Consider the following 18,858-nt stretch of genomic DNA (forward strand, 5'->3'; position numbering starts at 1 on the left):
CCTTTTCACTTATCACAGTAATAGTAAACCAGGGAACAGAATATCAAAACACAATACAATTAGTTTGTATGCTGAGTAACAATTATTAAGTCTTGACTAAAATAAAATGAGAACTTTTTATTGAGCTTATACAATTTGTTGGAGGAATTTTTATTTGAAGTAGACTACCTATCTCTTCAACTTCTTAAGTGAAGGCTATTTGCTCTTGTTCTTCTATTAATGTTGTTCAGGTTAAAAGGTTAATCGTTCTTGTTCTTCTATTAAATGTTGTTAAATTTTTGTGTAAACAGTATTTCTGTAATGTAACACCTTCTCATAAGCCTGTTATTATAAAGCATAGACCTGTTAAAAAATGGAATATATGCTCTAAACTTGATTGAAGGATTATACATAAGCCTTCTTTATTCATAAACAGATTATATTATATAAAAGCCTTATTTATTCACAACCAGGTTCGTCACATAGTTAGTATAGTTCAATAAAAGATAAGAGATCGCTCATTTTATGTAAATGTCGAGTGTAAACGCTACAGCAGCAGAGCTGATCGGGAAATGAAGTTGGCAAACGCAGGTTGACCGTCTGTGGGAAACAGTGGCCAACCAAGTTGTTCGTCTATGGGCCGCTTTACCGCTATCACTACTTCCATTACATCTCAGGCTGGCCACTAACGACCGGACATGCATGATGAACATGTGTGTACACTCTTGTGTTGTTCATATTTTGTTGTCAGTGAGAGGCTTTTAACAAAAAAAAAAACTGTTTGACAGATATGTGTACACTTTGGAGAGGCTTTGCACAAAAAACAACTGTTCGACAGCATTCTGTAACATAAAAAAAACTATCAATAACAATAAATAAACCACTAGAAAATTACTAATTATATTGATACAAAAATAATTCAACCTCAGTAGTGAGAAAAATTAACAACAACAAAAATAGAAGATATAAAACCTCAAATAAAAAATTATGTTTGAAGCCTTTCGCTGTGATGACACAACAATGTATGGCTACGTGTGTGTCTGTACACACATGTTAATCATGTATTTATTTCTTATGATACATTTATTTATTTATTTGTTCAACAGTGATAAAACGCATAATCATAGAATTATTGGGAATGAAAAAATGTATGTCCTGTCGTTAGTGGCCAGCCTTAAAATAGTACAATGCCAAAATGAAATTATGATTTAAGATGCTAAGTCCGGCCGAGCGAGTCCTATTGTAACTCAGGGGAATAATATATTCACTGATTTGCTCCCAATGAAACTCGTTCACTAGTACTGATATACAGAGTGAGCATATGTATGGGAACCCTTCAATAAATTGGAGCCTGTTGTAGATATAATACTGTAACTTTCAGGATAAGTTATTGGTCAAAGGTCAAATACTATACCTTTTGACGCACAACTGAATTTCAACCTCTCATAAGGGGGTGACTTAAGGGTTATAACTCGAATATTTTAAATGTAAACACCCATTGTGTGGTACATCATTTTAAAGGAATTTTTGAAACAAGAAAGAAAACATCAATTAAAATGTTCTATGATACTTGTATCCAAAATGGTGGCTGATTGAAGCTTCAGTTTCTAAGGAAATGAATGGTAACTCAAATATTTTAAATATTAACACCCATTGTGTGGTACATCATTTTTAAGGCCATTCTAAAACAAGAAAGATGACACTAATAAAATTGTTCTATTATACTTCTATCCAAAATTACGGCTGATTGAAGTTTTAGTTTTGAAAAGAAATAATTAATAAAGTTCAATCAAGATCAGCCGCCATTTTGGATAGAACATTTTTATTGATGTCATCTTTCTTGTTTTGAGAAGACTTTTAAAATGATGTATCACACAATGGGTGTTTACATTTAAAATATTCGAGTTACAACCCCTAAGTCACCCCCTTATGAGGGGTGAAATTCAGTTGTACGTCGAAAGGTAGAGTATTTGACCAATAACTTATCCTGAAAGTTACTGTGTTATTTATATACAATAGTATCCAACTTATTGAAGGGTTCCCATACATATGATTCACTCTTTATATGGGAATCCAACTTGAAATTCTATTCCACCTCCTCAAATCTTCTCTTGTAATGACTATAGAGTTGAAAAATCTGACAAATTTTGAGTTATCTTCTTCTGGTGCTTCCAGTTCTGAGACGGCGCCGAAACCCATCCGCCTCCTGCACCCGCACGTCTACCTGGGCGGTGTACCGTCGAGCGAGGACGCGGCAGCCGCCATTGGGCCGCAGTTCAACGGGTGCCTGGGTGACGTCACCATCAACGGCGAGGTCATCAACTTCAGTCAGCTGACCGAGGTGCCTGGTACCACTGTGGGCAAGTGCCTCCTCGAGACGCCCATCTTCATCGTGCCCAAGCCGCCGCCTCCTCCGCCTCCCGCCCTCGAGAAGCCTGAGGGTCAGTGATGGTCGATATTCAAATAGAATTGGAAATAGATTTATGATATGTTTCCTCAATGATATGTTTCCTTGAAACCAATACCTATACAAGGTTATAAAGTAATAAGTGTATATAGTGAGGTACACGTTATAATGACAGTGTACAATTGACAATACTGTTGCTGTTTTTTTTTCTATCATACAACAAAACAGATAGCGCTATCTCTCTCTAGCTTTGTAATGTTGTCAGTTTGCCAGAATATTATATTTTTACTTTTGACAGTGACTGTACAGAAGTATTTTTTTTTACAAGTCGTATAATTAATTTAAAATCTTTTTTTGAAACAATGAAATAATTTTTAGACATTACCGTATGAGAAATACAAATTAAAATACCTGAAATGACATTTTAAAAGTTGATAACCAACCATCCTGCTTCAGTTAGCCTACACGTTTAGGTTACACCTACTCGTACCGGTATGAATAATAATTGAAAGGTTATTTCAAAATGATTTCCAATGAAATTACTCATTTTAGAAAGGATTTCTATTTTTCTATAATTTTTGAAAATATTGGAATAGAATACCTACCAAATACCTTAATTTATGTTGTTTTGAAATTCAGATTGGTGTATCACAGCTTTTTAAATTAGCCGCCATTTCAGGTTTGTATAAAAATAAAAATCTGATCTCAGTTATGGAAGCAAATTTTTGAATCAAATTATGAAAAAATATATTTTCTTGATCAATTTGACATTAAATTGATTATTTTATTAAGGACATGATAATTATTATTAGATCAAATTTAATGGGATGAAGTGTACACAGCTGTGTACACTCAGTGGACACCTGAGTGGGGAGAGACTTGGCAACGTTTTTCTTCTATCTTTCTTCACTGCCATTATAACGTGGACCTCACTATAGTAAGATTCACATTTATTTATTCATTGATCGAGTGAAGTGAGGTCTAATTGACCGAGCAAAGTGAGGTCTAAGATTCAAGTCGACGGTTTTTGCATTTCTCTTTATGCTTATATGTTCCGCATTTACGGCGAAACGCGGTAATAGATTTTCATGAAATTTGACAGGTATATTCCTTTTTAAATTGTGCGTCGACGTATATAAAGTTTTTTTTTGGAAATTTTGCATTTCAAGGATAATATAAAAAGAAAAAGGAGCCGCCTTCATACGCCAATATTAGAGTAAAAATCAGACTATAGAATTATTCATCATAAATCAGCTGTCGAGTGGATTATAAATTGCATGCAATTCAATATCTCAATGTAACTAAGTGAAAAATCAGCTGTTGTGTGGACTATTAATTGCATGCAGTGAGGCTGCATGGTTTTCACCCGACTTTTCTCTGCTTTCAACTCGGTAAGCTTTTGATGATACTGTAGTAGCATTGTTGTTTACAACAATTTATTTGCATCCAAATGATAATAATTATAATTAATATTAATGAGTAATTGTCAACACAGATTTGAACAATGTATTCGTTCAGGAGGAAGCCATTTAAATGAAGTAATTGTCAAAAAGTGATAGATTCTCAAATTGCAAGTCTTGAACTTCTCATTAGTTCAAAGTCATTAGTTCTCATTAGTCCACTATTGTTTTATGGCGTGATAGATTCTCAAATGGCAAGTCTTGAACTTCTCATTAGTTCAAAGTCATTAGTTCTCATTAGTCCACTATTGTTTTATGGCGTGATAGATTCTCAAATGGCAAGTCTTGAACTTCTCATTAGTTCAAAGTCATTAGTTCTCATTAGTCCACTATTGTTTTATGGAGTTTTTAAAAATTCCCGTTGTTCTGGGTCCCCTGAAACTAAAGATAATTATTGTGTTTTGTACAATTAAATGAAATAGATTCAGGAAAAGAGAGTATTTTCTTTCCAATAGTGTGATGTATTTAATAGATACACGCTAGATAAGCATAGGCGCTTTAAAGGCAGATTGCTGAACTCTCAACCCTTGTTAGTATGAGACACAATTATGTGATTATATTAATAATGAATTGAGAGATGATCAAAATTCCCTAGAAAATAAATAAATTGGCATGGTAGGCCTATACATTAATTATTCCTTTTTTCGTTGCAGAAAAACCAGAAGATAAGAGGCCTCCTGCTCCACCTCTCATCACAGATTCTGAAGAAATCCTAGAACCAGATGAAGTATCCGATTCACCAGGTAAGAAATTCAGTTCATTTAAAATAATTAACTGAATTATTCAGAATTTAGTTGAAGCAGTAAAAATTTTAGCTCTTAGATCCTAACATTTAGGCTCAACTCACACTTACGCGACTCAGGTCGAGACGAGACTCGACTCTAGTCGAGAGCATGTGTTTCCAAATGTTGACACTCGACCAGTCGACTCTAGTCTCCGCGACGTCACCATTTGAAAACACATGCTCTCGACTAGAGTCGAGTCTCTTCTCCACCTGAGCCGCATAAGTGTGAGTTTATAATAAATAAATAATTGAGCCTTACTGACTCACAGAGCAAAACTACAACGTTATTTATTTTGATTATTTATTTGAAGATCTATTGCTGTCCGTGAATATTCTGTATTTCTTGATTACATTTTTTATTTATCATCCATTCTTTCACTTGTGTATTGTTCATGTTTTATCATACATTTACTTTTTGTTACAGACATAGAAGATGTTACCAAACTGCCAGATGAGCTGGAAATCGTAGACGAAATAAATACAGCACCTCCTCCCACTCCTCTACCGGGATGTTCCCTCCCTCTCCATCCTGCGAAGGATGCCACTGCTGTTGCTTCCAAGAGTGGATGGAGATTTGGTAATATTCCAAGTCATTTATCATGACGTATTTATTCACTGTATTCGCTTAAAAAGTACGCTGTGTTTTAAGGCTGTGCAAAGTCTATAAAAAACGTTCTACTCGTGATATTTTTCAAAGTTTTTCGATTTGTATATGATCAAGCTATCAAAATGAGAAAGTTTTCTCAGGAAAAAAAATTTTTTTTGATCATTACTTTTTGAGATATGAGCGCCTAAAGTTTGAATTTTTGGGACAGAACATTCAAATCGGTAAGAGATAAATCCATGAGAAGAGAGTATTTTCTTTCCAATAGTGTGATGTATTTAATAGATACACGCTAGATAAGCATAGGCGCTTTAAAGGCAGATTGCTGAACTCTCAACCCTTGTTAGTATGAGACACAATTATGTGATTATATTAATAATGAATTGAGAGATGATCAAAATTCCCTAGAAAATAAATAAATTGGCATGGTAGGCCTATACATTAATTATTCCTTTTTTCGTTGCAGAAAAACCAGAAGATAAGAGGCCTCCTGCTCCACCTCTCATCACAGATTCTGAAGAAATCCTAGAACCAGATGAAGTATCCGATTCACCAGGTAAGAAATTCAGTTCATTTAAAATAATTAACTGAATTATTCAGAATTTAGTTGAAGCCGTAAAAATTTTAGCTCTTAGATCCTAACATTTAGGCTCAACTCACACTTACGCGACTCAGGTCGAGACGAGACTCGACTCTAGTCGAGAGCATGTGTTTCCAAATGTTGACACTCGACCAGTTGACTCTAGTCTCCGCGACGTCACCATTTGAAAACACATGCTCTCGACTAGAGTCGAGTCTCTTCTCCACCTGAGCCGCATAAGTGTGAGTTTATAAATAAATAAATAATTGAGCCTTACTGACTCACAGAGCAAAACTACAACGTTATTTATTTTGATTATTTATTTGAAGATCTATTGCTGTCCGTGAATATTCTGTATTTCTTGATTACATTTTTTATTTATCATCCATTCTTTCACTTGTGTATTGTTCATGTTTTATCATACATTTACTTTTTGTTACAGACATAGAAGATGTTACCAAACTGCCAGATGAGCTGGAAATCGTAGACGAAATAAATACAGCACCTCCTCCCACTCCTCTACCGGGATGTTCCCTCCCTCTTCATCCTGCGAAGGATGCCACTGCTGTTGCTTCCAAGAGTGGATGGAGATTTGGTAATATTCCAAGTCATTTATCATGACGTATTTATTCACTGTATTCGCTTAAAAAGTACGCTGTGTTTTAAGGCTGTGCAAAGGCTAAAAATAAACTTTCTACTTGTGATATTTTTCAAAGTTTTTCGATGTAATATTTCGATAATATTTCCACTGTACATTTTCACTGATGTGTTGGGAATCCAGCTTTGCAACATTTGTGGAATTGATTCATAGTAAGTTGAAATGAAAAGATATTGTCAATTCCACATAATTTTTTTAGTCCAAACTAGTTTCGATCAGTAGACATCAGTCTACCACTCATGATGATGCCAAGTGCATCGAAACTAGTTTTGACTCAAATAAATTTTGAGGAATTGACAATATCTTTTCATTTCAACTTAATATGGAGAAATTCCACAACATCTCTGTGCCAAGTGTTAATTTTGAATTGAATTTTGTTCTGATATATATTTTTATGAGTATGAATGAAAAACTGATCACAGTAGCACGGTGCTCCACAATTATAAACTATCAATAACACTATAATCAGATAAAAACTTGTTGATTCACCATTATGTTTTACAATAAAAACGAATCAACATATCCAACATGGTTTTAGCAGAGACAAATAATCATGTTATCTTGATTAACGGTATCTTCACTCTATGATTTCAGTATTCAAGTATATTAATGTTTACTCATTTTGAAACGATCTCATATTCATGACACATTAGTCAAACAATACTGTAATATTATAAACAGTGTCAATTTTCCGTTATTTATTTATTTTTTTCCGATAATTGATCAACATTTCCAATTCGATTCTAGTATTGAAGAAAGTAGGCTATGTTTACTTATTTTGTACTATATGCTACTCCGTACAAACTTTTTGATCCCATAGTAGATACGGCAAAGATAAATCTATAATAACTGGTGATGACGGTTTCAAAGTGCCGTTTACACACTGCCTGTATCAAATATCAACTTAAACTGGATTAAATCCATATTAGTCTCGTTTGTTATAATATGGTTCATATTGGGTTTAAGCAATACCATGGAGAAACAATAGCATAAGTAGATATCCCATGGTATAGGGCGGTTATGTCGCAACTTTTACTGTTATCTCAAGCTGATAGTTCACGTAGTTCTTTCCTGTGAAGCTTTATGACGCTGGTAGTCTCTCATATTGTCCGTTCATACACTCTTACCCGGTCAAAACAGTAAAAATCGACAATAATCGGCTTGAGATAACAGTAAAAGTTGCGACATAAACGCCCTATACCATGGGATATCTACTTACGATATTGTTTCTCTATGGCAATACCTACTATAACTCAATAGTGATAGGAGTAATAGTAAGTATTGATTTAAGCATAGCCACCTCTAATACAAGGCCCCGGCCTACGATATTGCAACGTCGCAGTGTAGGCCTAGAATCTAATACATGATTGGTGAAAAAGAACAGCTGGTATTTTAAATAGTTATTTGTGCAACTAGTGCGCAAAGTTACAGTTTGCTGCACCGAAAGAAACGTTTATGCCCGAGCCGTAGGCGAGGGCGGAATGGTTTCTCGAGTGCAGCAAACGAACTTTGCGCACATATTTCACATTAACTTTTTCCTACAGTTATCATTGAATATGAAAAGTGGGTAATTATGGGTAAAATTCCCTGAAATCCATCAAATGTTTTTCTGTGTAATTTTATTATGAATAAAACCTCAATTTATTTAAAATTGAATAATAATGATTAGTAATTCAATTGAAAATGTATGTGACTGTTTATGTAATTTAAGCATTGAAATGACTATAATGAAGGCGGCACTTATAATGGCAGGCAAGGCAACGCTGTTCTGCACTGCCATTCATGAGTCATGTGGGCGGACCTCACTATGAGTCAGTGCAGTTACCAACTTAATTTTGATTTTGCTGCACTGGTGCTCCATATAACCTTCTAACTATTTTGCGTTGTCATATTGCAAATCTGGAGTACGCAAAGTACTCACTTTGCGCACTAGTGCGGAAAAGTGATTCTTTGCGGCCTGCAATCAGTGCACAAATGGTCACTTTTCAACGTATCTGTAGGAAAAAATATTTTTCACCAATCATGTATTAGTTTCTAGGCCTACACTGCGACGTTGCAATATCGTAGGCCGGGGCCTTGTATTCGAGGTGGCTATAGTTTAAGCTACCAGCTGATTCAATTCAGTTCAAGTATTCACTGTGTAAACGGCCCTTAGTTCAATAGAGAACAGACTTGAGAAGCATTTTTCAATTGAAATTTATTATAATGCCTTTGTATTGAAGGTACAAAGAAGAACAGTCGACTGGAGTTCAAGGGAATTGGCAACCAGATGAACAAGAACCGTCACAAGTTCTCAATTGATGTGAAGACCATTGCTCCCGATGGCCTCATATTCTACATCAGCGATAAGCTCCATGTCGACTTCATAGCTCTCTACATCAAGGACGGATATGTGAGTATCTCCTCACGGTGAAAAACCTACAATTCCATATAAGTTGAGAGTTGGGTTGAATTCAGCATAAATCAATGCTGAATGAAAAAGACTAAGAAATTGTCAAAAAACCACTGATTTATTGTTTAAAATTGTTTACTGGTTTCGATATGTTGATGATATTATTTGCTTATGGAAAGGAAGTAACAGACAACTGACAATTTTCTTTCCTATCTGAATGGATTACATCAGAGTATAAAATTCACTGTAGAGGTAGAACAGGATTGTGTATTGAATTTTCTAGATTTAAGAATAGATCATAGCACTGGTTTTCACAAATTTTCTATTTTCAGAAAACCAACCCATACTGATGTTATCATTCCTCTTCATTCTTGTCATCCTATTTCTCACAAACTTGCTGCTTTCAATAGCATGGTCTATAGAGCACTAACAATACCTATGAGCCATCATGATTTTGATATTGAGATCACTAAAATTAAACAGATAGCTGTCACAAATGGGTATGAAGAAAGTATGGTGGACAGATTATTGAGTAAAATTAATAGACAAATTTCAATCAATTCTAGCTTTGTAGGCTCAAACTGTGAGGAGAAGACTTGGATAACAATCCCATATTTAGGCCTTGTATCTGATAAGATAGGTAGGGAATTGAGGAGGAATGGATTTCATGTTGCTTTCAAGACCAAACCGATTTTAAATAGTCTATTTAGCTGGAGTAAAGACAAAATTGATATTTGGGATAAAAGCGGGGTGTACAAACTTAAATGTGATGATTGTAATGCTTGTTATGTGGGTCAGACTGGTAGAAGTTTCAAAAGTAGAATTAAAGAACACATCAGAGATTGGAATAAACAAAATAGGGAATCCAACTTTGCAGAACATTTGATAACAAATAATCACAAGTTCACAGTTAAGGAGAATGTTGAGTTTCTGCATGTTAATAACAAAGGCAGATCTTTGAATATTCTAGAGGCTTTAGAAATAACAAGAGTAATTAAGGAAAATTCCCAGTATAGTTTAAATGACCAGATTCATTTCAACCAATACAACACTACGAATTTAGTTTTATCATAAAATTGTAAGCATACATTAGTCAATAGTTTTTCCATTTACATATCTGTTTTATTATCTTTCACACTTGTTTTGTTGGTTCTTATTTTGTACTGAAAGTAAATTTTATTTATCATGGCGATTCTGTTGCTTAAGCCGCCATTTTGTCACACCGTTGAGTGGGAGGAGACTGTCTAGCTAGGCCAATGGCAGGCGTTCATGCCCTCGACAAATAGCAGTACTCGCCTACTAGTATAAATTCTGCTGCTCTTGTATTTAGTTTCAGTTTATCAGAGATTGACAATGGTGTAATAACCGAAACCGGTCTTTCTATTTATCAATATATCAGTGGTTTTTTTGACAATTTCTTAGTATTTTTCATTCAATATGAATAATTACCACAATATCAACTTCTCAACTACACAAAAAATAAATCAATGCATTTCAACCTATAGTGAGGTCCACGTTATAATGACAGTGTTTGATTGGCAATGGTATTGTTATCCTTGTCTATCATTCATCAAAGCGGATAGCACTATCTCTTTCTCGCTTTGCTCTGTTGCCAGATCGTCTTTCAACAATGTAGAATTAATAATTAGTTAACAAAATATTTTTTCTTAATTATGAAAATTCATTATGAAACTATTGAAAAATATAATTTCTTGCTTAATAAAAAATAATTTATTTTAAACGAGAATGAACAATTAATATTACATCAATAAACCTGTATCAGCTACCGTCTTTAGAAGGCATTGACAAGAAAGAGGATTGGCAACGTTGATCTCCTATCTTTCTCCACTGCCATTATAACTATAATGGATCTCACTATATCGTAGACTATTCACTCGCTTTTCAAATGTGGCTGACAAGGCTCGACTGAACCTATTTATGCGACGTTGTCATTCTCTCAAGGCAGAGGCATTAAACTATAGTTATATTCACGTTGTAAAGTGAGTGGAAATCATTGTACGGCGCAGTTGCCAATTTTATTTTTCACCGATAGCAGTGATTCAGGTTATCCCGATATATATTGATTGTTGATGTTCAATTCAAGTCAAATCCTATACTTTTAAACGAGCAATCTCTGTTTATATGTTTGTATTTTACCGGATCTCGAAAACTGCTCTAACGATTCTCACTAAATTCAGAACATAGTAGGTTTATAATATAAAATGTCGATTGCACTAGGTCTCATCCCTGGGAAAACTCGCTGAAGGACATTAAAGGATAATTATTAATCATCCTTGGAAAAACAGCTGATAATAATTATTTCGTCGTCTGTTGATGATGGAAGTGAGTGAGCGAGTTCATGTGTGTGGGACTGTGTCAGCTGTTGAACTTTTGTTATCATTCAATCAGGAAAATAGTGTCGGTTGCAAAAAAGCCGGGTTATTTTCAATCCTGATTAATTCCAGTAGATCCATCTTTTTGAAATGATCTTTTCTGATTTGGTTCACGTGAAATTATTCAGGATTAAAATTTAACCGGCTTTTGTGCAACCGGGCTTTTGTGAGGGAAATTTTTGCATTCCACTGGGAATTAATTTCAATTCAATGTGATTAGATGGAACATTTCTGTATGATCTATGCATATTATTATAATTTATTCTCTCATAATAAATTTTCTATGCTTTTGTACTCCAGAGCGAAGCTCGGTCCCCGATATTATATTTTATTCATCAATATAATCTATTTTTTTCATCATTCAATTATAAGTTTTCATAACAATACAATAACATAACGATTATAATCTTCAAACAAATTGGTAACGATGTGGAATTTGGAAAGGATTCCTTTCGGGACTGTTTCCTGAAAAACGATCATTTGACTGGACTAATATTAACATTTTTGATTATATGAATCTTTCTACATGAATATTTTCCATTATTCGCATTGATCTTTTTTCTCGTTTTGTGTGCAGATCTTCTACGGCTTCAACTGCGGCTCGGGCCCGGCCCTACTGCAGAGCGAGATGCCGATCAACAACGGCGAATGGCATACGGTGCAGTTCAGCCGTAACGGGACGGCGGGCCGTCTGCACATCGACCAGCGGCTGGTGGCGACCAATGCCAGTGTGGCTGGCGCCAAATCCATCAACGTCAACGATCAGACGCTCTACATCGGCTCGGCCGATCCCCAGGTCGGCGACTACACCAAGATGAATAACAATCTCCAGGTCTGTCGCACTATTTACTACAATAATATTAATTGAATGAGCGAAGTGAATTCTATGTTTCGAGTCAATCGGCGTTTGTCTGTATGTTTTATTGTACCGCAGTTACAGTCGCAGTTATGGTCCGATTTGAAAAAAAATTGGTACACAAGTACTTTGAAACAAGGCGCAGAAACGTATGTATTCAAAATTTTCAAATTCATCCCAGTTTCAAGATGGCGGCCCTTCATTCGGAAATTTTACCCTAAAAATCAACATAACTTTTCAATACTTCATCAGATCAGGTTCAAATTGGGCTCATTCTTCTCAGCTCTTCAAATTCTTGTATCACATGTTGAAAATTTTCTAATTTTTGGAATTCGATTTTTTTTACAAGTCCCAATTCAAGTTTCAAATTTTTTATCTTTTCAACCGTTCTTCCGAGATCAAAAGTGTAGAGGACCTTTATTCTTCAGCGCTCCAAGGTGATCTTATTTCATATATCACATGTTCAAAATTTAAAAAAATTGAAATTCGATGATTCCCCCTCGCCCAAAGTCCCAAATTTCAAGTCACAGATTTTTTATCTCTTCAGATGTGCATCCTAGCTGAAAAGTGTAAGAAACTTTCATTTTCCAGCGCTCCAAGGCGGTCTTATTTCATGCATTACATGTTGAAAATTTTTTATCATTCAATCATTAACCCCCCCCCCCCCAGAACAACATTTCAAGTTTCAGATACGGTATTTTATCTCTTTAACCGTGCATCCTAGCTCAAAAAATGTAAAGAACTTCTATTTGTCAGCGTCCACCACCGATCCTATTGCATTTATATCATCATACTCTAAATCCAATTTGTATGTGTGTTTGTGTGTGAATAGGCGGGCGTGTGTCAGTAGTGATTTTAGTGAGTGTAGCGAATTCTACTGTTCTCTGAACTACTAGTTTATTAATTTAAGGTAACCATGAGTTCTGTGAACAGTAGACCTCATGCAGTCTCCTCATCCACGAGTATGTGGTGTCGCAGGCTTCTCCAGACATCTGCTGTGTAATGCATGCAATGGATAATCCACCTGTCAGCTGTAATTATGAATATGGCGGTGACTCTAGTAGGAATGGAAAAGAGGTCGGGGGCGCCTCACGATCATGCGCCATATTACTAAGTAAATGGTTACTGCGCACCCAACAATATCCAACCAAACCAGTTGAGGACTGGCAGCAAAATTACATTTTATGAATTCCATCGAATAGGCATGGACGTTTGATCATCTCATAATAACTCACCCTCCCACTTACCATTACCCACGCACAAGCAAAAAGCGCATGTGGGCATCATCCGAAATACAAAAAAATAGACTGTACGTAGCGGTATTTGAATCGTTTTTGCACTGGTAGCAATCGAGTCTTGGCTCGGCCGATTTCAAATTCAAATTCAAATTTATTGATTCTCAAAAAAATATATACAACACTTTCAAGACAAAAAATATATATATAAGAATCTACACCTGCAAAGAAACCCTGTGCGCAGGTGTGAGTTGCAATATAAATGTTTTTCAAAAATATTCAACAAAAATGATCGAAAACAAATTTCTTGAAAAAATACAGAATAAAAACTAGTACTTAATAATAAAGAGGATACTAAAAATAAAGGAACGGAAGGAGAAAAGACGGAAAAGGCCAAGAAGAAAGAAGAAGACGAAGAAGAAGGAGAATGAAGAAGAAGAGAACGGTAAGAGGTAGGTAAGTCAACTGCAACCATGGAGTAGACGAAAATTAGTTTATTTAAAACAATTTTTCCTCGATTTTATTTGCTATTATCCATTTATCTATGTCTGATCTAAGCCTTTGGTTATGTTTGTTTTTTCAAGAATATTTAAGGGAATGTGGTTTATTAATTTATTGGAAATATAAGAAAACTGTCTCCTACACACATTCAAGTCCATTCTGACAAATTGGAAAATGTCTCGCGCGGGGCGCAAGCCCAAAAGAGAAACTCGAGGTTCAAATAAATTTTTATTTTTTATAATATATAGTACCAAATTTTTTATGAAAAGTTGTCGAACTGTTAAAACCTTGAACTCCCTGAATAAATCTTTTGTTGGAAAAAGTCTGGGTTTGCCTAGAATAGTTTTTAAAAGATGTTTTTGAATAATGAAAATTATGAAGATTTAATTTAATAGAGCTGGCGACAGAGTCGTCTGCCGCCATTACTATCCAGTACTAGCCAGACGATCATTTAATTACATTGGCCGAGCCGCTGACTTGACAGAAAACTCGTCCGCCGCTAGTGCAAAAACTTATTCAAACGAGTCTTGTAAAGAGTAATGGCTACGTATGCTCTGGCTCTAATCCTATTTTATCAAGCGAGCAATTTCTGTATATATGTATTTATTCAATTATTTATGTAGGATTTATTTATGTATTTATATATTTATGTATTTATATATTATGTATTTATATATTTATGTATGTTCAACGGATCTCGAAAACGGCTCTTACGATTTTGATGAAATTTGCATTTTAGGAGGTTCTTGATATAAAAATTTGATTGCACAGGGTCTTATTCCACGATTCCTTGAAAAACTCGCTGAAGGACATGAAAAGGATAATTCATCCTAAAAAAAAAACAGCTGACAATTTCATCATCTGTCGATAATGGAAGATGCGAGTGCGTGTGTAGGAGGGAGACAGAATTATGTTCAGCTGTTGAACCATATTCCGCTGACCTCACGAGATATATAAAGCTGTGTACACATATACGCGCCTCCAACCCGCACCGAGCATGCTCCGCCCTCGTACCGCCCTCGTTCCTCCATCGTACCGCAGTCGCTCCGCCCCCGCTCGGCAGTCGCACCCATCATGAACGTTACGGAAGATGTTAGCTCTTCTCGCGTTCCCCGGTCGATCCACTCTTGCTCCCCGGTCGATCATCAATCGCTCTGCTGGAGTGACGTTCGGTTGCGGAGCAGAGCGAAAGTCTGTACGCACCTTTATGTGGCAAGAAAATTAATCGACATTATCAACATAATGATTTGTTGACATGACCAAAAATATGATTTTGTTCAAGATTCATTATGTTTTTATTTATATTAACAAATACTATAGCAAACAGAATATATCAAAATTTAATAATTAAATTACAGTTTTAAGTAATTAGTGAGTGTTATTTTGATATTCAATTTGGTTTGTAAACAATCTAAAGCTGCGTTTACACCAAAGTTATTAACAAAATGTTTATATAGATTCTATTAGATTGAACGGAACTTGACAAACACATAATTTCCATGTGTATGATAAGTTATGTTCAATCTAATAGAATCTATGAAGATTAAGTTACTAACATTTTGTTATTAACTTTGGTGTAAACGCAGCTTCAATTCGAACTTTTTGTTTTCAAACGTTTTGACTGAAAATTGGGCTCAAATTCAAAAGTGTATGGAACATAACCTACTTTTTGGACTGTAGTGTATAAATCAACATTCGGGAAGGATACAGTTTTGGACTTTGCCTGTTGGTCCTTCCCCAATTATTTAAAAGAATATATTGTGTTCTGTGTATCAATAAATAAATATAAATTATGCTTCTATGCTTTTAGACTCCAGAGCGAAGCTCGATGCCCCGATATTATTTATAAACCTGAATAAAATAATTGATATTCCATATGCAGTTTTGCAAATTATTGAGTCTATAAATGACCTGAAATTTTGTTTAATTTATCTGGATTGTAGGGAATGAACAATACATTCGAAGGATGCCTACGCAATTTGCGAAGAGGCGAGAATCCGTTCGGCGAACCAGACAACGCTGTTGGGGTGATTCCTTGCTCTGAAAACGTGGAGAGTGGAGTATTCTTTTCAGCTGACGGTGGCTACCTTAGAGGAAGTGAGTATATCACAGATTAAATAAGTAATAACTAACTCCTCTCTGATATTATCATAGAGGAAAGATAGCACATGCTATCTCTTCTCTAAGATATTATCAAAGACAAATAATCAAGTTCAATGTTTTCATGACGATCAAGATTAAACGGTATCTTTACTCTTAAGGTATTATTTATTCATGCTTGAAGCTTTTAAGATTTTATTGGCAGAGAGATCGTTGTTGCAGAAAGATACCCAATTTCACTGATTATAAAAACTTGAGTTTAAAGCATTAACTTTCCGGTATTCGCGCCCTACTCAATCACACGAGCAGTCGCGTGTTGTAATTTTTACAACATTCAATTTTCCAAGTTTCATGTACTCTGTTTACTGTCAAAACATATTAATTAATTGTATAATTACTATTCCCATCTTATTGGATTATTTTACGCCTATAAACACTTTGATGATTACCATTCTACTTATGTATTTAATTTCTGATATGGATTATTAATGTGAATATCTTCTAAACGGTCTGAGAAATCGATATTCGGTTCTCACCATTCATTTTCTCTTGAAATTTCGTATCGAAATCATGTATCGCATGACCACCTTCCTATTTAAAAAAATAAAGCTGCATTCAATATGGCGGATCCAAGATGGCGGACCAGATTTTTGAAGTCATAGTAAAATAGTATTTTCAATTTGAGTAGGATCTCCAATCACACCCACCATTAAATTACCTTTGTGTATGAGATATTAAGCCGTTCTCGGACTTTTCACCCACTCTGTATATGAATATCTATAATCTATACAAAATTAATGGGGAGCAGAGTAATGTAGTGAGATCAGCCAATTACAGTGTTGCACAGAGTCATAGATAGTTGCTAATTTGTCGATCACACTCAGTCGACTCAGAGCTTTCAGAGTACATATAGATGTGTAATATGTGAATATCTATATTTATATCCTCCTAAGACCGCTCTGATCGCTGACCGCTCGCTGTGTGTACACACCCTAAGGCTGGTCACACACCGATTAGTCAAGATAAGACTAGTCACGTTTAGTCACAATACTTCACATTGCTGCTTACGACGCAATACACACTGATTAGTCATTGCAATTAGATATAACTCCATAAGCAACTATGTGAAGTATTGTGACTAAACGTGACTAGTCTTGTCCTAGCTACCAGCTTTAGGCTAGGCACACACCAATTAGTCAAGAAAAGACAAGATATGATCAGACACTACTTCACATAGTAGCTTATGAAGACATGACTAATTGCAATGACTAATCAGTGTGTGTTGCATCATAAGCAGCAATGTGAATTATTGCGACTAGACGTGACTAGTCTTGTCTTGACTAATCGGTGTGTGACCAGCCTTAGGGTGTGTACACACAGAGAGCGGTCAGCGGTCTGATCATGTCTTGTCTTGTCTTGACTAACTGGTGTGTGCCTTGCCTAAGTTTAGTTACAGACACATCAATTTTTGGATGTACGATTCTTTCTTTATAAATCATATAATATTTAACAGACTATGTTTGTCAAGCTCCGTTTAATCTGATAGAAATCATAAGGACTGCAAAAAATCGAAAGTTCAAAAAACGATGTGTATGTAACTGGATTTATTGTTCTCATTATCTAATCTAAAGAATCTGATGTTTTTAATTCTAATTCTCTTCGTTTTTTCTTCGGCAGAGTCAAACTACAAGGTTGGAGTCGATTTGAACATCAAGATGTACATGAAGCCACGCAACATGAACGGACTTCTGTTCTCGGTTCACGGCAAGAAAGACTACCTGGTTCTGCAGATGCTGAACGGCACGATTCGCTTCAGTGTGGAGAACGGCAAAGGCGAGACGTTCACCGCCTTCATTCCGCCTGTGCCTCACTACTTCTGCGATGGACAGTGGCACTTTATTGAAGGTTTGTCGTCTTTTTAACAACACAATTCAATTAAAATTGGGCAACTACACCTTTTCCAATTTTATTTGAGAAAGTATCAAGCTAATTTGAAAAAGTATCAATTGTATTTGAGAATAGTCACTTGTAATTGGGAGAATGTCAGATGTAAATGAGAATAGTCAATTGTATTTGGGAAGTCATCACATGTAATTGAGAGTAGTGAATTGTATTTGAGAAATCGTCAAATGTAAATGAGAAGATATCAATTGAAAATGAGAAAATTTTCCAATTGACATGTCATGACTCTTCTATAGCATACAGAACAGGTACAGGTTTGATTTGAGCAGGAAAGGATACTGTACTACGTACACAGTATTCCAATTACTACCATAGGCTTTGCATGGGGGGCAAATTAATATTTTCAATTGTGAAATTATTTCCCCTGTACTGTTTACGAATGATTAATGAGTATCATTTCTATGTATATATTGGCAACACGACTTTTGTCTCCAAACATTTTGTGAAATATTGCATTTGATGAAGATCAAATTCTCTATGTTCAAGGCGCAATTGAACTTTATCAATTCTTCAATGGATTTTGGGGCTTAAAATATTTTTTTTATTTAAAAACTAAATTTTTTATTGGCATATTAAATATATTATTTGATATGAGTACAGTTATGAAAAATATAAGTACTGGAAGCACTGGTTTTTTACTTTCCTTGCCCTATTACCATAGGTAAGGAAAGTATTGCTTTCCAAAAAAATTAAGGTACCCTAATTTCAAGTTTTCTATACGTTTCAAGGCCCCCTGGGTCCAAAAACATGATTTTTGGGTGTATGTCTGTGAACACGATAACTCCATTCCTAATTAACCGATTGACTTGAAATTTTAAACTTAAGGTTCTTATAGCATGAGGATCCGACAGTAAGGAATTTAATAAAATTCAATTCAAGATGGCTGAAAAAATGGCGGATAATTACTAAAAAAATCATGTTTTTCACAGTTTTCTCGAAAACGGCTC

The 18,858-nt window shown here is 35.2% G+C and overlaps 1 protein-coding gene across 1 annotated transcript in view; it reads left to right on the forward strand.

Annotated features, from left to right (window-relative positions):
- The window catches only part of LOC111061978 (laminin subunit alpha), a 125,417-nt gene that overhangs the window by 102,672 nt on the left and 3,887 nt on the right, over window positions 1-18,858 (forward strand). The window contains 10 exon segments of the mRNA XM_039431341.1: window positions 2,155-2,420; window positions 4,500-4,589; window positions 5,055-5,207; window positions 5,280-5,311; window positions 5,667-5,790; window positions 6,257-6,409; window positions 8,695-8,864; window positions 11,835-12,089; window positions 15,793-15,946; window positions 17,627-17,854. Of these exon segments, the coding sequence (XP_039287275.1) occupies window positions 2,155-2,420; window positions 4,500-4,589; window positions 5,055-5,207; window positions 5,280-5,311; window positions 5,667-5,790; window positions 6,257-6,409; window positions 8,695-8,864; window positions 11,835-12,089; window positions 15,793-15,946; window positions 17,627-17,854 (1,625 nt within the window).

The sequence above is a fragment of the Nilaparvata lugens genome, chromosome 6, assembly GCF_014356525.2.
Source record: "Nilaparvata lugens isolate BPH chromosome 6, ASM1435652v1, whole genome shotgun sequence".
In the NCBI taxonomy this organism is placed as follows: Eukaryota; Metazoa; Arthropoda; class Insecta; order Hemiptera; family Delphacidae; genus Nilaparvata; species Nilaparvata lugens.